This window comes from Dipodomys merriami, unplaced genomic scaffold (assembly GCF_024711535.1).
Source record: "Dipodomys merriami isolate MVZ:Mamm:240054 unplaced genomic scaffold, mDipMer1.0.p SCAF_26, whole genome shotgun sequence".
Lineage (NCBI taxonomy): Eukaryota > Metazoa > Chordata > Mammalia > Rodentia > Heteromyidae > Dipodomys > Dipodomys merriami.
Window position 1 is genome coordinate 4,618,740 of NW_027204048.1, and position 20,593 is coordinate 4,639,332.

The following is a 20,593-nucleotide window of genomic DNA, read 5'->3' on the forward strand; positions in this document are numbered from 1 at the left end:
CACGCCGGCTGGACTCCCCGGCGCGGAGCTGGGCGCCTCCGAGTTCGCTCTCTCCGCGGCTGGGCCCCAGTCGGGGGAGTGGCCCCCGGGCAGGGCGCCCTTTGTGTCCCGGGCGGCGGGGCGCAGCACGGGGCGCCCGCTCTGCCACGGCCCGGACCCGGCCGGCTGCAGGCAGTGCGGGGGGGCGGGCGGCGGGGGCGCGGCCGGGGCCGGCGGCAGCGGACGTTTCCGTCCCTTCCCCGGCCCCCTCCCCCACCCCGGCGGCCGCGCAGGCCCCGGGTGCAGCCATGTTCTCGCTCCCACCACCCGCGCCTCCATTGACAGTCCTCGCCGGAGAGGGCCGGGCGCCGGGGCTCTCGCTCCATCCTCGGCCTTTGGGGTTCGCCGCGCGGGGCTTTGTGGGAATGGTAGTTCCCCACATCCCGTCCTCCCACTAGTGCAGGTTCAATCGCGAACTACAACCCCCAGTGGGCAGCGCTGCGTGTGCGCACGCGCAGCACGCCTTCGAGGAACAAAAAAAAAAAAAAAAAAAAAAAAAGGGGGAGGAGGAGGAGGAGGGTGAGAGAGAAGCTCCGGGAGCAGAGAAAAGGGGCCGCCGGCGCCCCCCCGCTCCTCCGCGCGCGCTCTCCGGCCCCGGCCGCCGCGCTCGCCCGGGCCTCTCCGCTGCTCCCCGAGAACAGATTGAGGAGCGGAGCGAGGCCCTGCCGGGGCGGCCATGAGGCGGTGACAGGAGCGCGGCCGAGACGCTCGGGCCCGTCGCCCCCCATCTCCGCCTGCTGCCCGCCTGCCCCCGCCGAGCCCGTCCTCCGCGGCCCCGTTAGCGTCCCGTCGGCGCTCCGCTGCCCGGAGGCGGCTGCACTCGGGTGAGTCCCGGGCGTCCCTGGCCTCGCTTCGGGGCCGCGGCGAGCTGGGCCTTCGACTGGCCACTCTGCCCCGTCGAGGCCTGCGCTGACCAGGGGCTGTGGGCGCGGAGGCCACGCGCGCTGGGGACCGGCTGCCCCCGGGCTGGCGCCGGCACCCCCACCTCGCCGAGGGTCCCCGCCGAGGGTCCCCGGCGGTCCCGGCGGCCCGCGCGCCGCGGCCTGGGGGGGTGGGGCGGTCGCGGGGGACGGCAGTTGCGCGCGTGGGGGAGGGGCGCGCGCGCCGGCCGGCGTGGGGGGGGGCGGGCTCGTGCGGGCTGGCGTGCGCGTGGGCGAGCCCAGCGTTCGCCGCTGATTGGCTGTCCGGCCCGGCGGGGGCGCGCGCGGTGCCAGGCCCGAGCCGTGGGGTTGCGCTCGCCTGGTGTATCTGGGGCTCCGGCGCCCGGGCAGCAGACGCAGGGGATTGGCTGGCGGGCGCGGGGTGGGCGGGGCAGCGGCTGCCTGGTAACTGCGGTGGGGCGGGGGTGGGGGCCTGCCGGGACGGGGGCGGGAGCCTGGCAGCCGGGGAGCCTGGCAGCCTGGCAGCGGGCGAGCTGCGGCGCCCGTCCTGCCCCGGCCCTGCCCGCAGCCGGGCCCCGCCCCGCTCCCAGGTGGAGCCGCCGAGGGCTTTGTCCTGCGTTGGCTCCGTGGAGCCTGCTCTGTTTTTGGGGGTGCGTGTGTTGGGGGAAATAAGCACAATGGCCGGAAGGAAGACCTCAGCCTTGAGGCCAGGGAAATAAGCTGTCTGTCTGGGCTGCTTGAACACCCGGACGACGGGCAGGCAAGCCAGGAAAGTAAATGTGTCCGTCTTCTCGTCGGCTCATTTTCCCCGTAACTTTGGCCCTCGAATGGCGTGCGTCCCGGGCCCCACGGCGGAGCCGCCGTCCCTTCGTGGGCGTGCGGGCCGTCGGGGCGCCGCTGGAGTCACGGCCGCTGCAAACCCGAGCTGCGCCTTTGCAGCACACAATGGCTGCAGGGAGCCAGCCGGGCGCTCCGGGCCCAGCCGGCCTCGGGCGCTCCGGGGAGAGGAGAGAAAGTTGTTTTGCAAGTGCGGATGTGCAGGTGAAGCGCCCGCGGGAGCCGGCCCTAGCCCCGGGCCAGGAGGCTGGAGTGCGCTGCTGGAGGATTGTGTGCGTGCAGTCTGTGGCCTGGGGCTCTTCCCCTTGCCGCCGCCTTCTCCAAGTCTTGCCTCACACCCTGTAGGCTAGAATGAGCTTTCTCGTGGCTGCAGGCTGTGGAAACCTTTCTCGTTCCTCTGCGATCACCTCTGGGAAGCCTTCTGCCCGGCGCGCCCGTAGGTCCGTCCGTTTACTCCTTTGTCTCCCTGCTGGGGAGGGGATTGAATTACGCCCAAGCCCCCACGGCTTGTCGTCTCCCCCCGTGTTGAGCTCCCGGTGGGACAGGGCAGGTAGGGGCTCCCTCGCCTTTGTCTTCCTCCCCTCTCCTCCTTCAAAGCGACTTGCACGTGGTCATCACCACGGCAAAAGTTGGGGTGTTTACGAGCCAGACGGCTCTTAAGCACTTTATCTGTGTTTTTCTTGCTTCATCCTAGTAACCAGGCAGAAGTTGCAGAAAAGTTGCTAGAGAGGCTGGGTAATCTACTCTTGCTCACCTGGCAGGTGATTGGCCATGTGCCAGCTGCAGCCCAGGCAGGCCAGCAGGAATGTGCATCCTGAGTAGTTCCCAGGTCTGCAGAGTTGAGGGCGTGGGGGGGGGGGGGAAGGAGGCCACAGGTCTGCTATTCATTACTTGACAACTAGATCCCCAACCAAAAAGGGCAGCCATAGCTGGGGGCTGGTGAATCCTGCTTGTAAACCTCACTGCTCAGGAGGCTGAGAGCTGAGGGTCACATTTCAAAGCCAGCCTGGGCTGACTCTTATCTCCAGTTAACCACAGAAAACTGGAAATGGAGCTGTGGCTCAAAGAGCACTTGCCTTGAGTGAAAAAGCTCAAAGCTCAGGGACAGCCCAGGCCCTGACTTCAATTCCCATGACTGAACCCCCCCCCCCCCACAAAATGTAGCTGCTTAGTGTGAGTTGTCCAGAGTTGTTGATTTAGTCATTACCACACAGTATAACAAGGGGCCTCAGACCCAAATTGGTTCACATCCATTGTGAATTTGTTCATGGTTTAGACTTATATATTTATGTTTTTGGTTCGTGTAGGCCTTCAATCCTGGGCCTGGGCACTGTCCCTCAGCTCTTCAACTCAAGGCTAGCACTCTACCACTTGAGCCACAGAGCCAAATTCTGGTTTTCTGGTGGTTTTTTGGAGATAAGAGTCTCTTGGACTTTCCAGCCTAGGCTGGCTTTGAACTTTGATCCTCAGATCTCAGTCTCTTGAGTAGCTAGGATTACAGGCATGAGCCACCGTTGCCTGGTCGACTTTTATCTTCTTGACCCCAGGGCCTTTATTCAGACATATTCTGAAGCTGTAGGATGCCAGGCAGCCAAGAAGCTCCATGGTAGAAGTGGGCTTTCAAGGGAACATGGGCTCCCAACCTATGTACAACCTCTGTTTGTGTGTGTGCGCAGCAAGCTCAGCACTCACATGCTAGACATACAGTTTACCACTGAGCTGTACCTAGCCCTGTGAAGGGACTGCTTTTTGGTACTGGAGTTTAATCTTAAGAGTCTCATGCTTGGGCTGGGAAGGTGGCTCAGTGGTAGAGTGCTTGTCTTGCACGCATGAGGCCCTGGGTTCTATTCCTCAGCACCACATAAGCAGAAAAAGCCAGAAGTGGTGCAGTGACTCAAGTGGTAGAACGCTTGCTTTGAGCTGAACTGCTCGGGGATAGCGCCCAGGCCGAGTTCAGGCCCCATGACTGGCGGGGAAAAAAAAAAAAGTCTCATGTTTGTTTGGTTCTCTACCAGTTAGCTAAACACCAGCCCAGCTCTTTGTGCTGTAGTTTTAGAGGTGTGTGGCTCTACAGTTCTGCTATATTACCACCCATTGTCTTTGCTGGTGGTGTTGGAGTCGTGATTTTTCTGCCCAGACTTAACTTCAAACCGTAATTGTCTATATTCAGCCTCCCAACTAGCTAGAATTAGGTGTGAGCCGGCTACTAATGTGTTGGTGTGGTGAAAATCCACCACATTTATAATCTGAGGGGCTTGCCTAGTGGATGAAGCCATCCACAGGTGTGTTCACTTCACACCTGTGTCTAGGTACATTCATTGTAAGGATGGGGATGGCCATTTGTACTTATGGCCTGCTTCTGTGTTTTGTTCTAAATTCATATTTAAAAACTTTCCTTATTCACCTTTATATAGAGTGCTGAGTCCAGGGTCTCCCTGATGTGTGTCAGGCAAGTGCTGTAGCCCTTAGCCCTGTTCCAGCCTGCCGTTCCTGTGAGGATAGGGTTGTGGCAGATAGAAAGCATTCTCTAAAGCCGGGTGCCAATGACTTATGCCTGTAATCCTAGCTACTCAGGAGGCTGAGTTCTCAGGATTGTGATTTGAAGCCAGCCCAGGCAGGAAAGACTGTAAAACTCTTATCTACAATTAACTACACCCCCAAAAAAGCAAGAAGTGGGGCTTGGTGTAAATGGTAGAGTGCCAGCCTTGTGAGCACAGATGCTCAGGGACAGTGCAGAGGCCTTGAGTTAAAAAACAAAAAACAACAACAAAAACTCCAGGACAGGCTGGGAATGTGGCTCAGTGGTAGAGTGCTTGCCTAGCATGCATGAAGCCCTGGCTTCAATTCCTTAGTACCACATAAACAGAAAAAGCTGGAAGTGGTGCTGTGACTCAAGTGGTAGAGCACTAGCCTTGAGCACAGAGAAGCTCAAGGACAGAGCCCAGGCCCTGAGTTCAAGCCCCAGGACCAGCAAAAACAAAACAAAAAAATCCCAGGAAAGACGCACGCACACGCACCACCTGCCCTTCCCCCCCCCCCCCCTCCACACACACACAGTCTTGCAGACTTCCCCTGCCAGGACTGGCTTCTACCCTGTATTTTCAGATCTTAGCCTTCTGAGTAGCTAGGATTACAGGGCTGAGACACTGGCACTTTTTTTTTTTTTTTTGGTGGTACTAAAGATTGAACAGAAGGCCTTGCCTTTGAAGTTTTGAAGTGAAGAGCTGGTCATGTGTGCATGCCCTCCCTGGATAGGACTTCATTTCATTCCTGCCTCCTGTTCCTCCTCCATTTTCTTTCTTCTGCTTGCGCGTGTGTGTGTGTGTGTGTGTGTGTGTGTGTGTGTGTGTGTGTGTGTGTGTGTGTGTGTGTGTGTGTGTGTGTGTGTGTGTGTGTGTGTGTGTGTGTGTGTGTGTGTGTGGCCAGGCCTGGGTGCTGCCCCTGAGCTCTTTTGCTCAAATTTAGCTTGCTTCCTACCACTTGAGCCACAGCTCTACTTCTGGCTTTTTTGGTGGAAATAGGAGTCTCATGGAAGCCAGGTGCTGGTGGCTCACGCTTGCCTGTAATCCTAGCTACTCAGGAGGCTGAGATCTGAGGATCATGGTTCAAAGCCAGCCTGGGCAGGAACATCCTTGAGACTAATCTCCAATTCACCACCAGAAAACCAGAAGTGGGGCTGTGGCTCAGGTGGTAGAGTGCTAGTTTTGAGCGGAAGAGCTCAGGGACAGCACTCAGGCCCAGAGTTCAAGACCCATGACCGACACCCCCCCCTAAAAAACAACAACAACAACAAGCAAAAGCCAAAAACCAAAATGTACAAGAGTCTTAAGGACTTCCCTGCCCAGGCTGGCTTTGAACTCAGTCGTCAGATCTCAACCTCCTGAGGGGGTAGAATTACAGGTGTGAGCCACCCACAGCCTGCTTCAGCTTCTTATTTGTTGTTGCAGCCCTGGATGTGGAGCCCAGCATATGCTGGGCTGGTGCTGCCACCCACAAGCCACAGACCCCCAGCTCTGCCACATCTGTGCTGTGTGTGGCTGCCTGCGCTTGCTGGCGCTGTGCTGTTGGCAGGCTGCGTGTTGTGCGTGTTTCAGCACGCCCTTCCTTCTTAAGGCTGAGTAACGCCATCTTCTATCCATTCCTCTGTTGGTGAGCACTTGCATTTTTCCACTTTTTGGCAAGTATGATTAATGCAGCCGTGAGCATTGATATGCAAGTACGGTTGGGTCTCTGTTTTCAAGCCTTCCTTGTGTATACCTAGCTGAGAGAGAGAGAGAGAGAGAGAGAGAGAGAGAGAGAGAGAGAGAGAGAGAGAGAGAGAGAGAGAGAGAGAGAATCACCTTTGAGGGTTGGCTTGGTCTGAGCAAGTCTCTTGTAGCATGGAGAAAGCATGTAAGATGAAGTGGAACTTCCTGCTCTTTTAACTGGCTGTCCCTTCCGCCAATCTGGGGTGAACCTGGGAGTTGCTGGGCAGACTGGGAGATGTGGAGGGTAGGGTGGAGGATGGAGAGGGGCTTAGCCAGAAGCTGCAGGCTGTGGGAGGAGCATTCTGCATTGCTAGGGCTCTGATTATAGAAGTTTCTTTTCTAGAAGGCAGAAGTGACAGATTTTGATTCCAAGGACTAATTTTAAACTAGTCCAATAATAGAAATTAGTTGTTTTAAAAGTGGTAAGCTAGGGCTGGGAATGTGGCTTAGTGGTAGAGTGCTCGCCTAGCATGCAGAAGCCCTAGGTTCGATTCCTCAGCACCACATAAACAGAAAAGGCCAGAAGTGGCGCTGTGGCTCAAGTGGTAGTGTGCTAGCCTTGAGCACTTGGTAAGCTTGCTGGAGGTGTGCTCAGTGAGAGGAGGTAAACTCAAGTACTACAAGGTAGGGCGGGGTGAGGGGGTTGGCCCTGTGCAGGCTATAGGGGAAAGGTGGGCTGGGCTCCCAGCGGTCCCCTGTATGATTAGCAGTTTTCCCCAGAGCAGACACTGCTGTGGAGATGTTCATTGTCAACTTGCCTGAGGAAAAACAGTAAGGAGCCCATGGCTCATTCCTGTAATCTTAGCTACTTAGGAGGCTGAGATCTGAGGATTGTGGTTTGAAGCCAGCTCAGGCAGGAAAGTCTGTGACTTATCTTCAATTAACCTTCTAAAAGCTGGAAGTGGAGTTGTGGTTCAAGTGGTAGAGCACCAGCCTTGATAGAAAAGCACAAGGACAATATTCAGGCCCTGAGTTTAAGCCACAGGACTAGCATGCATGCATGTATGTATGCATGCACAAGTGCACACATGCGAGCATACATACATACACACAGATTAGCCCCACAGTTACAGGACAACAGATCAGGTAAAATTACCTGAGGTGAAATGACACTTCTGCACTTTGGCCAGTGATGTATTAGCTCTCAGGGTGAGGAAACTACAGGGTGCTAGTGGAGCTTTGATGGGGAGCTGCTTGGCTCAAGCCTCACTGCATGCATGGCCCTATTCTTCCAGTGGAGTTGGGGGTGGGGGGTCTAGCAGCTTGCCTGTAGCGTGAAATTGTGTTGCAAAAGAAAGGAAGAAAAAAAATGACCGTTTGTCTAGAGATTTTGTGACATTTTCCTTAAATACAAGTGTGCATTGTCCCTTTGTGAACACAGACTTAAAAGGCAATTACAACCGAACCTGCCACAGTACTTCTCCTAGGGACTGCCATGGAGGCTTTGCCCAACTTGGCGGTGTGGTGGTCTTTACTGGCAGTGGGGCCTGGGCCCCGCAGTCCTTGAGTTTCCCCGGCCGTTCATCTTCATGCCACTGGCCTTGTGAGATACTTGGGCAGCCATTCCACAGCATGCTTTTCAACTTGGGTTGTTCATTTCTCCCTCATGATCCAGGAGACTAGATGTGGCTGGGGTTAACTGATCATGTGGTAAGGCGCAGCACGTGATGCCGTTTCTCATCTTTCCTCTCTTTATAGAGGAGTGGAACCTAAGCTTTCCTCTGAATAGAGGTCAGTGCCTGGACTAAATCCTGTTATTCTTGTTATCTTAACGCCCTGAAAACACAGGGTTTTTCTGAAGCTTAAATATTGTCAGTAATGAAATTCTTAAAGTGGGATGAAATTTTAGTGTATGGTGTGCTTGAAAGAGACCATCTGACTAGTGGAGAGATTTGATTCTGTTTTTTTTTGGTCAGTCATGGGGCTTGAGCTCTGCCTGGGAGCTGTCCCTCAGCTCTTCAGCACCAGGCTAGCGCTCTACCACTTGCCACAGCACCACTGCTGGTTTTCTGGTGGTTTATTAGAGATAAGTGTTTCACAGACGTTCCTGTCTGGGCTGGCTTTCAACCATGATCCTCAGATCTCAGCCTCCTGAGTAGCTAGGATTACAGGCGTGAGCCACTGATGCCAGGTGATTCTGTTCTTTTTTTTTTTTTTTTTTTTTGTGGTTGGTTGTGGGGCCTGAACTCTACTGTCCCTCAGCTCTTCAGCTGTAGGCTAGTGCTATACCACTTGAGCCTCAGCTCCACTTCTGGCTTTTTCTACTTATGTGGTGCTGAGGAATTGAACCCAAGGCGATTCTGTTCTTGATCACCACAAAACCAAGCCAGAAGGGCTGGGAAGGTGGCTCAGTGGTAGAGTGCTTGCCTCTCATGCATGAGGCCCTGGGTTCGATTCCTCAGCACCACATAAGCAGAAAAAGCCGGAAGTGGTGCTGTGGCTCAAGTGGTAGAGCACTCGCTTGAGCTGAAGAGCTGAGGGACAGCACCCAGGCCCAGAGTTCAAGCCCCACAACCGACCAAAAAAAAAAAAAAAAAAAAAAGAACAAAAGGAGTAATTTAAGTGATATTTGAGGTTACTTTATTCTCTGGAAATTTTTTTTTTGGTCCATCTTGGGGCTTGAACTCAGGGCCTGGACACTGTCCCTGAGCTTTTGCTCAAGGCTAATGCTCTACCACTTGAGCCATACTGACAGTTCCAGCTTCTTCTGTTTATACTGAGGAATTGAACCCAGGGCTTCGTGCGTGCTAGGCAAGCACTTTACCGCTAAACCGAATTCCCAGCCCTGTGAAGATGTTAGTGTATGGATTCAAGTATAGACTATGTCGTCAGGCTCCAGTGGCTCACGCCTGTAATCCTAGCTTCTTGGGAGGCTAAGATCTGAGGATTGAGGTTCAAAGCTACTCTGGGCAGAAAAGTCTGTGAGACTCTTTTTTTTCTTTAATTTTTTTTTTGTTGGTTGTGGAGCCTGAACTCTGGGCCTGAGCACTGTCTCTCAGCTCTTCAGCTCAAGGCTAGCTCTTTACCACTAGAGCCACAGTGCCACTTCTGGCTTTTTCTTATGTGGTGCTGAGGAATCGGACTCAGGATCTCACGCAGGCAAGGCAAGTACTCTACCACTGAGCCACATTCCCAGCCCCTAGATGATGTTTTTTACGCTTTCAGTTTTGTTGGTGTTAGTGACTGGTTAATAAAAACAACCTAAAATTTGAGTTTTATATTTTATGACATACACAAAAAAGTAACCAGTCTGGGTGTCAGCAAATGAAGAGAAGTAAAAGATGTCAATAATTAAGGAGGTGCTAGCTTGGCCTGGGGACATGCATGTGGTCCAGAGGGTGCCACCCCCCTAGCCCCTCAGCTCCTTTCAGAGAGCCAGAAACCAAAGCTGCCTCCTTCCCCCCCTCCTCTGCCCCACCTACCTCCCTTCCCACTACCTCCCTCCCCCAAGTAGTTAGGGATGGAGATGGGGTGCCTGCCTGATACTGTGGCCACAGCCTCCATGACAGTGGTGGCTGGGGCTGGGGCTCCGTGTTAGTGGATGTGACATCAGGTGCTGCTTGGTGTTTAGTGCTAGGCATTGAACTAGGGAATCTGCTCATTTGTGCATCTTGTTTTTGTGGTATTGGGGCTTGAACTGATTTTTTTTGCAGTCTTATTTACTGTGCAGAAGTAACTCTTGGTTTATTACAGGTAAAAGGAATCTTAGCAATCTGTAGACTTGTGTAGGAGAAAGTAAAGCAGCAGTGATGTTTGAGAACAGTCGTCCCTCCCCCCCCCGGTCCTGGGGTTTGACCCTCAGGGTCTGGGTACTGTCTTTTAGCTTCTTTACTCAAGGCTAGCATCCTACGACTTGAGCCACAGTGCCACTTCTGGCTTCTTTCTGGGTAGTTTATTGGAGAAAGAAGTCTCATGGACTTTCCTGCCCAGGATGGCTTTGAACTGTAATCCTTAGATCTCAGCCATTGAGTAGGTAGGAATTCAGGCATCAGCCACTGGTACCTGGCTTGAGAACCTGTCTTGGTAGGCAGTTGGTCTTCAGAGTGTTGAAAGTGTTGGAAGGGTGGGGTGCTGGTGGCTTTACCCCTATAATCCTAGCTACTCAGGAGGCTGAGATCTGAGGATTGGGGTTCAAAGCCAGCCCAGGCAAGAAAGTCAGTGAGACTCTTACCTCCAATAAACCACCAGAAAACCAGAGGTGGAGCTGTGGTCAAAGTGGTAGAGCACTAGTCATGAGCAAAAGAGCTCAATACAGTGCCCAGCCACTGAATTCAAGCCCCACAATCGATAATAAACAAACAAACAAACAAACAAATAAATAAAACATTTGAAGGACAAGTTCTGGTGGCCAGCTTCCTGTCGGTGGTGTCTGTGACCTGAGTGACTGGCTGGTATCCCACCACACTGGAGCGTGGCTGAGGTGGTATGTGGAGCCCTTTGTGTCCACACAGTCTTTTTTATGGGCAGGATGAACTTGCTGCACTGAGGCTGCCCAGCACCACAGTTCTGTTCATGCGTTGCTTCTTGTCTGTGCAGCAGGTTTGGGATTAGTGATGGGTTCTAGTACCTTGTTACAGAAAGAAGTATGGGAACCTTAGCAGGGCAGCTTGCTGTTCTGGATTCAGCCTGCTTACTTGGAAAGTATCAGGGCTAAGAGCGAGAGCTAAAAGTTCTGTGCTGTTGTTACACATCCAAAAAAAGCGAAGATGCTTGTGCAAAATAATGTGAGCACGGGGGCATGGCTCGTGGCTGAGCGCCTGTGTGGCATGCACCGACCTGACCTGATGCTTTGCTTCCCATGTGTGGCAGTGTCGGGAGCAGTGCGCATGCAGAGAGGTGCACTTGCAGTGACCGCCCAGTGCCGCCAGAGCCAGCGGCCTCTGACTCACTGGAAAGTAAAAAGGGTTTTTGGTGGCCTTCAGTTTTAATAGTAAGGATCAATAATTAAAGCTGTATAGGTAGATGAAAATCTTAGCTGGAATTAATTATTGGCTTGTTTTGAGATGGAGCAGATCAGAGGAGCAGGAACACAGATAAACCTAATCCCTGAAATGGATCTCCACCAGACACACAAGAAGATTTCAAAGAATGGCAGGAGTCTGTTTTCAAAGATAAAAGGCACTGCATCTATTAAACAATAGCTTCTAGAATAAAAGATGAAAATTGAGACAGTGATGGGTCAATTAAGTCCATCTTTGAAACTTGCAAAGGAATAGTAAAATCAGAGCAGGGAATTGAAAGATGACGACAGAAAGTCGCTCCTGGAATGAGGGTGAATAAGCGCAGTGTGACGCCAGTGCCGCCCTCAGCAGCAACTCCACACCCAGCTTCACCTGCGCGCTGAAGTGCTGCGTGGAAACTTACAGAAGCATATTTTTGGAATTATATTTTGTATTAATGGCAGCCCCAAGTAGCTGCTGTTGCAGGTGGGACACAGTCCCTCCCTTTGTCAGCACTCATGAGAACCCCCTTATCAGATTAGGGATGGAGTCTCGTGTTCAAGTTACCTGTGTTTACTTTCATAATGATCCCAAAGCTCAAGAGTCCTGGTATTGGCAATTTGGAGACGCCAGAGAGAAGCTGGATCGGTGAAAGTTCTCTATTTGCTGGGGATGATAAGATGTATGGTAACAATGAGTCTTCTGGCTGGGTGCTGGTGGCTCATGGCTGTATTCCGTGAGGAGGCTGAGATCTCAGGATTACAGTTCAAGCCAGGCTGGGCAGAAAAGTCTGTGAGACTTTAATTAACCCCCAGAAAACTGGGAAGTGGCACTGTGGCTCAAGTGGTAGAGTGCTTGCCTTGAGCTGAATTGCTGAGGGACATCACCCAGATCCAGAGTTCAAGCCCCACCACCAACCAAAAAAAAGAATAAGTCTTCTGTTGGTGAGATCACAAAGGAAAAATGAATTTGTGCTAGCTTTGCTGTGATTCCTCAGAACACCAAGGTCACAGCCACAAGGATACAGGGCCTGGCACAGATGGAGAGGGCATTTAGCTGTGGGTGGAACGCATGGACGGATACATGCCATGATGGCAGGGCAATGCCAGAAAGCCCGAGCTTGTTCCAAGACTTGGGAACCCAAGGAAAGAATGGCTGCCTAGGCTCAGGACTGGGTTCGCACTGGAAAATCCCAGAGGCTCTGGGTGTGGGGGGGTGACCAGCCCGGTGACCAGCTAAGGGGCAGAGTTTGGTCAGGGGAAGGATGTGGGCCAGAGGCAGGCTGGGATGGGAGGAAAGTGGGCAGAGGGTGGGCACTGTCCACGAGTGCTTACAGGCACACAGATGCTACCTCCATTTCACTGTTATAAAGTACACTGTGATAACTGAACTTCATTATTAGTTGTTGCTAATTTCTTCCTATGGCTAGTTCAAAAGTGAATATATGCCAGGTTCTGGTGGCTCACACCTGTAATCCTAGCTCCTCAGGAGACTTGAGATCTGAGCTTCATGGTTGGAAGCCTGCCCTGGCAGGAACATCTGTGAGACTCCCAATCAGCCACCAAAAAACCAGAAGTAGAGCTATGGCTCAAGTGGTGGAGCACTAATCTTGAGCAAAAAGCTAAAGGATGGTGCCCGAGCTGAGTTAAAGCCCCTAGAGCAGGCACAGACACACAAAGTGAGTTTGTATTGGAACAAACTGTGTAGGACACTCAGGGTCCCCTGCTGAGAGAGGGGCCCCAGCTGGTTGTGAGCTGCCTCCCCTGTGGACAGCTGTCCACTCTTGTCCAGGTGTGTGCTGGACTGAAAGTGCTTATACACATCTTGTGATTTGCTCTCCCCAGCCACTGGACTGGGCTAGGCTCCCAACACAAGTGCAGTAAGGCCTGTGAGTGCTTGTGAGGGGGAGCTTAAAGATGCCTCTGGCTGCAGCTCAAGTCCAGACCAGAGCCAGGCCTTGCTCGAGGCGGGAGGGAAGGCTTTTGTTTTGTGTTAGGATCTAGCTATCCAAAGCCTAGTGCAACCTGGATGTTTAATTAAAGGAAGCAATCAAAACTTCTTTTTTTTTTTTACTTACATTGGCTTGAGTTGGGAATTTATAATCTGTCTGAGGTAATTCCTTCTATTGCATCCTGTAGAGAAGGTAGAGCCAGTGGTAGAGCTGGAGGTGTGGACCAGTCACTCACTGCAAACCATCAAGAAGGCTCAAATTCTAAAGCTTCTGTGAAAACTCCAAGAAATGGCCACCCTAGCAAGGAATGTTGAGGGCAGGGCTGCCATGAAAAGGGAAGCAGAGGGCTTGCTTAGCCCCAAGTTCCCCCCAGCACAAAAGTACCCCCAACCTTGCTGGCTCATGTGGACAGTATGGGCAGCTTTGTGAAGTCCTGGCCTTCCCACAGCTCCACGGTCCGGCCCGAGAGGAGACAGAGCCTGCTCTGCAGTCAGCCAGGACGCTGGCTGAGTCGGCTGCCAGCGACTCCACTGGGGCTGCTCCAGGGCAAGGGGACTCAGACACCTGCAGAAGCTGCCTCCGTCCAGACTTCAAATCCCAGCTAAAGAATTGAAAGTGGTGCCAGGCGCTGGTGGCTCACGCCTGTAATCCTAGCAGGTCAGGAGGCTGAAATTGCGCTTCAGAGCCAGCCCTGGCAGGAAAGTCCGTAAGACTTTTTTTTTTTTTTTTTTTGCCAGTCCTGGGGCTTGAACTCAGGGCCTGGGCACTGACTGTGGGCTTCTTTTGCTCAAGGCTAGCACTCTATTTACCGCTTGTGCCACAGCACCACTTCTGGCCTTTTCTGTGTATGTGGTACTGAGGAATTGAACCCAGGGCTTCATGCATGCCAGGCAAGCACTCTACCACTAAGCCACTTTCCCAGCCCCATGAGACTCTTATGTCCAATTAACCACCAGAAAAGTAGAAGTGGCACTGTGGCTCAAGTGGTAGAGTGCTCGCCTTGAGCAGAAGAGGTCAGGGACAGTGCCCAGGCCCAGAGTTCAAGCCCCACGACCAACACCCCCCCCCCAAAATGGAAAGGATGAGTATTAGACAAGGGCTGGGCCCTGGGGATCTGAGCATGGACCACCAGAGGCACACACAGATCCCAGTTCTGCTCTGCATGTCTGGAGAGGTATAGCTTGAAAATGTCTAGGAAGTGGACCATGATGTGACCCAGCGACAGGTGCTCTATCTACACTAGTGCCCTAGACACTCGGCTGTACGGAGGTTAGGGGTCAAGGTGGTCTCCAGGCGTGTGGAGGGAGCAGAGCTGAGTTTCCATGCATGGGGACCAAGGCCAGGGATGAGGGAGCTTGTAAATCACCAGAATCCACCCTAGACACACCCTGAAACAAGTAGACAGGTAACATAAGCCAGGAAGTGGGGGACTTTGTGGTAGAGGGGCCACAGGGGCTCCCCAATGCCAGAGTACACATAGCACACACAGCACAGTGAAGCCAGGAGGTGACGCAGCAACCTGCTGTGCTGAAATAACCCATGCTTCCCACCTGAGGTGTGGGAACCCCAAGGCCGTGCCATGAAATAAGCATGCTTCCATGTTAAGTGTCAAGAAGGGGATACTGCACTAAAACTCAGTTTAAATACACACAAAATCAGCAGTGGCCAGGTGCTGGTGGCTCACGCCTGTCATCCTAGCCATGCAGGAAACAGATCTGAGAGTTGAGGTTCAGCGTTCAGCCCTGCCAGGAAAGTCCATGACACTCGTCTCCAATTAACCACCAAAGAGCCGGAAGAGGAGCTGTGGTTCAAGTGGTAAAATGCTAGCCTTGAGTGGAAAAGCTCAGGCCCTGGATCTGGGTTGCTGGTGGCTCACGCCTGTAATCCTAGCTACTCAGGAGGCTGAGATCTGAGGATCGAGGTTCAAAGCCAGCCCAGGCAGGAAAGTCCGTGAGACTCTTATCTCCAATAAACCACTAGAAAACCAGAAGTGGCACTGTGGCTCAAGCGGCAGAGTGCTCCCCTTGAGCTGAAGAGCTGAGGGACAGCACTGAGCCCCAGAGTTCAAGCCCCACAACCAACAAAAAAGAAAAGCAAAGAAAAGCTCAGGCCCTGAGTTCAAGCTCTCCCGCCCCCACAAAACTGGAGAAAGTGTTGCATTAGGTATTTTGGGGGTTGAACTCAGGGCCAGCTTTTTTTTTGGGGGGGGGGAGGGTCCGGTCGAGGGGCCTGAACTCTGGGCCTGGGCGCTGTCCCTCAGCTCTTCAGCTCAAGGCTAGCACTCTACCATTTGAGCCACAGCACCACTTCTGGCTTTTCTGCTTATGTGGTGCTGAGGAATCGAACCCAGGGCCTCATGCATGCAAGGCAAGTGCTCTACCACTGAGCCACCTTCCCAGCCCCTCAGGGCCAGCTTTTAATGCTTGTGCCATGCTTCCCCTCTGTGCGTGTTGCTTGTATGAGTAAAGCAGTGGCCACCGTTGGGTAGAAACGAGGCGTTCCTTAGGATTCTGCCCCTCTCCCGAGCACCCCATGCTGCCAGGCGTGCTCCAGGTGAGCAGCACTGCTCTCACAGCACCTGTTGGTGCTGTCTCCTTTGGGGAGCCAACCACAAAGGCCAGGGTTACCTGTTGGGGTGTTGGGAGAGTTGTTGGGTAGTGGATAGATGTAGTGCTCTTCTGAGTCCCCTGCCACCTGCACAGCTGTCCTCTGCTCAGTGCCTGTGGGGACTGCTCCCGTGCTGCGCCCTTCCCTCGCCCCTGCTTAACTCCCTTTTCACTGCAGCCGCCACCACAGGGGCCTGAGGAGCTCTCACACATTTCAGGAAATTCACTCAAGACCATGAGAGCTCTGTGCTGATGAGAACATTCACCATATAGGTACACGTGGACTGGACTTCAATGAAGTCACTGCCCCAGGGCTCCTGGCTCCCATATTGGGTAGCATGGGGTTCTGAGGGCTGGTGCGTGAGGCATGCACCCACAGGATGCCCCGTCCCCTAAGGGGCCTCGTTTCCTCCTGCCTCCATCCTTCGTGGGAACAAGGCTTGCCCATTCATGAAGCTGAGAAGCGCTGTCGTGCTCCCATGCATTCCTTGGGCCTTGTTGATTTACGTTCTCCCCAAGGCTTCTGTGTTTTGAGTGGTGTGGAAACAGGAGGAAGGAGCTGGTCAGGTCCTGGAGATTTTGTTGTTCCAGCCCTTCCTGGGGCACGTGCCCTCTAGCTTTCTTGAGACTGGGGGATGCACCAAGGCCCGGGGTGCCTGGGCCTCCACTGTGCACTTTTTCCGTAGCTTTGCTGGTGGGAGGCTCAGAGCAGCAGGCCTGGCCATGGTGTCTTCTGTCAGAATGCCTCCATGGGATACCCTGGTGGGAAGGGGTCGAAAGGGAGGGAGAAGTCAGCAGGTGGGCAAAGTGGGCTGTGATAATGATATGGGGGGGCCCTGGACTGGGAAGTGGGTGGGGTTGCCCATCCCCTAGTCATGAGGTTCATGGCAATGAGGTGAGAAGAAGCAGCATTTGGCAGAAAAAATGGTTCTAGTTTCCTCCTGTGCCTCTGAAAGTGGCTTTGTGACCTTGCGAAACCACAGCGTTCGTAAAATGAGAATGAGCCTATTTTTTTCTTGCTGGGAAATGAGAGCTAAATTGAGGTTGTGGGATAATGCTGTAGCCGGTGCGGTGGTTCACGTCTGTAATCTCAGCACTGGTGAGGCTGGGATGTGGCATTTTGATTCCTGATGGAGCTGCACATCTGATGTACATCTGGCAGTTAGGATGGGAAGCTTAAATAGGAGGATCACTGTCCAGACCGCCTGGATAAGAAGCAAGACCCTGCTGGGTGCCAGTGGTTCACGTCTGTAATCCTAGCTACTCAGGAGGCTGAGATCTGAGGATCACGGTTCAAAGCCAGCCCAGGCAGGAAATCTGTGAGACTCTCTTATCTCCAATTAACCACCAGAAGATTGGAAGTGGCGCTGTGGCTCAAGTGGTAGAGAGCTCTCCTTGAGCTGAAGAGCTGAGGGACAGCGCCCAGGCCTAGAGTTCAAGCCCCATGACTGACCCTCCCCCCCAAGGAAAAAAAACAATCCAAACAAAAAAACCAAGACCCTAAAAGCAAAAAGGCCTGGAGGCGTGTCTCCTAGAGTATCTGCCTAGCAAGTGTGAAACCAGCATGGGGGTTAAAGGCTATGAGCATTCAGAAACAGTATATTCTAGCAGCTCTTTGTTGGTCATTTTGACAAACCTACATTTCAATTTCACTTTACTTGGAATTTGTTTATCAAAGAGAAGAGAGTACAACCCAGTGGGCTGGAGGGGCTGGCCTTCCCAGCTCCTAAGCTGTCAGCCTTTGACCCAGATTGTTAGAGCACATACTTTAGTGATCTAGCTATTGGCCTGTTTGTGCATTTTCTGGCTGTGTATGTCCACAGGTATTGGGGGGGGTGAAGTGTCAACTGGCTTGCTTTCATTTATTTATTTATTTATTTATTTATTTATTTAATTTTATTTTATTTTTGGTTGGTCATGGGGCTTGAACTCTGGGCCCGGGCGCTCAAGGTGAGCTCTTTACCACTTGAGCTACAGCGCCACTTCCTATTTTCTGGTGGTTCATTGGAGATAAGAGTCTCATGGACTTTCCTGCCCGGGCTGGCTTTGAACCACAATCTTCAGATCTTAGTCTCCTGAAGAGCTGGGATTACAGGCCTGCGCCACCAGTGCCTGGCTCAGCTGGCTTTTCTTTCCTTCTTTCTTTCTTTCTTTTTTTTGGTTATGGGGCTTGAACTCTGGGCCTAAGCGCTGTTCCTCAGCTCTTCAACGCAAGTCTAGTGCTCCACCACTTGAACTACAGCACCATTTCTGGCTCTCTGGTGGTTTATTGGAGATGAGAGTTTCACGGACTTTTGTGCCCGGGCTGCTTTTGAACCGCGATCCTCAGATCTGAGCCTCCTGAGTAGCTAGGATTACAGGGATGAGCCACTGGCGCCCGGCTCAGCTGGCTTTTCTTATAAAGCTTTACCTGTGCAACACTGGATACTTGGGTGTGCACATGCAATGTGCAGTTAGCTTGTGTGATGGATGGCAGGCAGGCTGAGTGGTGGTCTAGGGCAGTGGGGAGAGGTGCACAGTGTGTTAGCCAGTCGTTTTCACATGGTCAGGCCATGAGCACTCCCCTGGCTCTGGTGAAGGGGTGTTCTGGTACACGAAGCTTCAGAATGGATTCCCACCCACCTCTGGGGCTCAGCTTCTGTTGTATGCTCAGTGGATTCTTTCTGTCTCATGCTAAAATAGACTTTATGGCACTCAGTTGGAATGGATATTTTGTGTCTGTGTTGTGTGTGCATACATGCAGTCCTAAGGCTTGAATTTCAGGGACTAGACACTCTTGCTCAAAGTTAGCAGTTGCCACTTGAGCCACACCTCCACTTCTAGCTTTTTGCTGGTTAATTGGAGATAAAGGTCTCACAGACTTTCCTGGCTGGGCTGGCTTCCAAGCACAGTCCTCAGATCTTAGTCTTCTGAGTAGCTAGGATTACAAGTGTAAGCCACCAGCACCTGGCTAGAATTTTCTGTTTAAGGCCCAATAATCTATATGTGTACATTTCATAATTTGTTTTATGTACCATGGACAAGCATTTAGGTTGTTTGTACTTTACTATGTATTTAATTTTGGTGGTACTGGAGTTACAACTCAGAACCTCATGCTTGTTAGGCTGATGCTCCATTGCTGAGCCAGGCCCCCAGGCCTGTTTTTCTCTGGTTATTTTTGGATGGGCTCTTGCTTCCTGCCCAGGTGTACACTTGGGTTGTAACCTGCCTATTTTAGGTTTCCTGTTGTTGCTGGGATGCATGCATAAGCACAACAACTGGCTTCCTTCTGTGTGGCTGGAGTCTCATAATGTTTCTGCCCAGGCTAGCTTGGAGCCATGATCCTCCCAATCTCAGCATTCCAGCATGCCTCTTGGGATGACAGGTGTGTGCCTCAGTGCTCATCTGGGTCGAGCAGGGATTCTGGACTGTTCTGCCCAGGCTGACCTTGAACTATAGTCCTCCCATCCACAGCCTCCTAGGTAGTGGGGATTGCAGATGTCAGCCAGCTGTGCCCAGATGCCTCCACCTTTTGATTTGTGCATGAAATTGTACAAATAATAGTTTGGACCCTTGCTTTGAGTGTTTGGAAGTAGAATTGCTGGATTGCATGATAATTGCTTGTTTATGTTTTAGGAAGTACTCAACTCTGTACCAATAGCTGAACCTTCTCACATTGTAGCAGCAGTGCACGAGGGGTCCAGTTCCTCTGGGACCCTGCCGACAGCTCGTCAATCCTTTGGTTCTGTGTTGTTTTTTTTCAATAGCGTTCGAAATTCCACTGAGGCTCTTGGCTGATCCTCTTGTGGCAGAGTTGCAGCTGTCCCCGGCTGTCCTGAACCCTCCTTAGGAAGCAGCTCTTCCCCAGGCTCCGGCCTCACCCGCCTTCTCTTGTGTCAGTGCCAGCAGAACCGAGCTGATAGCCTTCTTGGTGGAGCTGTGGTAGATGCACCAATAGGGGAGCCTGTCCTTCTCACAGGCTTGGTGCCCCTAGGTTTAGTCGGGATGGGATGGTAAGCTAGCTTGAGGAAAATGACAGAAGATGGAAAGTTAGGAGGTATTTAACACTGTACTCACAGCAAGGAAGATTGTGTTCTGGGGTTAGAGGGCCCCTGGAGCTGTGCCATTCACATCCTCCTTGCCTCTCTCTCGATCAGGGACCATGGCCCAAGTGGCGATGTCCTCGCTGCCCGTTGAAGATGAAGAGTCCTCAGAGAGTCGGATGGTGGTGACGTTCCTCATGTCTGCACTGGAGTCCATGGTGAGTGGCTTCTGCCCTGGGGAGTGTGCGCATGCTGGGGGCGGGGGGGAGATGATGCAGTTAGGCCTGTGGACAAACTTGTTTTTTGTAAAATAGTAATGAGTTTACAAAAACTGGGTTTTTGTAAAATAGTAATGAGTTTATTTATGCATGTATGCATGCTCTGGATTGAACCCAGGCAAGTGCTCTAACACTGAGCACACCTCTGGCCTCTTTTGAGTAATTTTATTTTGAGACAGGTTTCCTTGAGTTGCCTGGCCATCTGCCCTTGGCATACTCCTGCCTCAATCCCCCAAGTAGCTTGTTTTGGTTTTTAGTTGTGATGAGGACAGCTTTTTCCTGGAATAATTGCTACACTTCACACTTTGTTACCATGTTTCAGTATATGCTTAGCTTATCTAAATATTTCTTTTTAAATTGAATTTTTCTTAGGCAGTCGCCTGTTTTGCAAGTGTTAACACTGCATTTATATATAATATTGGAAGTAACTCAGAACAAAGTCATGTATTTGAGTTAAGCTTCATATACTCTTGTCTACTTTCCTATCAGTTGTCCTTACTCTGCTGTAGTGGTCATTACCTCAGGGCTCAGTGTCCGTGTGAGTGAGTGAGTGTGCGTGTGTGTATGTGTGTATATGTACATGTGTATATACTCTGGGGGTTGAACTCAGGGCCTGGGTGCTGTCCCTTAGCTTTTTCTCTTAAGGCTGGTACTCTGGCCACAGCTCCATTTCTAGAGTTTTGGTGGTTAGTTGGAGATAAGATAGTTGGGCTGGATTCCAACCATGATCCTCAGATCTCAGTCTCCTGAGTAGCGGCGATTACAGGCGTGAGTCACCAACACCAGCTTCCT

At 52.3% G+C, this 20,593-nt stretch overlaps 1 protein-coding gene across 8 annotated transcripts in view; it reads left to right on the forward strand.

Annotated features, from left to right (window-relative positions):
• Positions 1-520: 520 nt before the first annotated feature.
• Positions 521-20,593, forward strand: part of Gtf2i (general transcription factor IIi) — a 67,138-nt gene continuing 47,065 nt past the window's right edge. For 5 of the 8 annotated variants that reach the window (XM_070035567.1, XM_070035571.1, XM_070035568.1 and 2 more), the window contains exons 1-2: positions 522-863; positions 19,638-19,741. In XM_070035567.1, coding sequence (XP_069891668.1) covers positions 19,643-19,741 — 99 coding nt within the window. In that variant the 5' untranslated portion in view covers positions 522-863; positions 19,638-19,642. Of the gene's footprint in view, positions 864-19,637; positions 19,742-20,593 lie in introns of all 8 variants that reach the window. The other 3 variants (XM_070035574.1, XM_070035575.1, XM_070035573.1) reach the window with 2 other exon arrangements.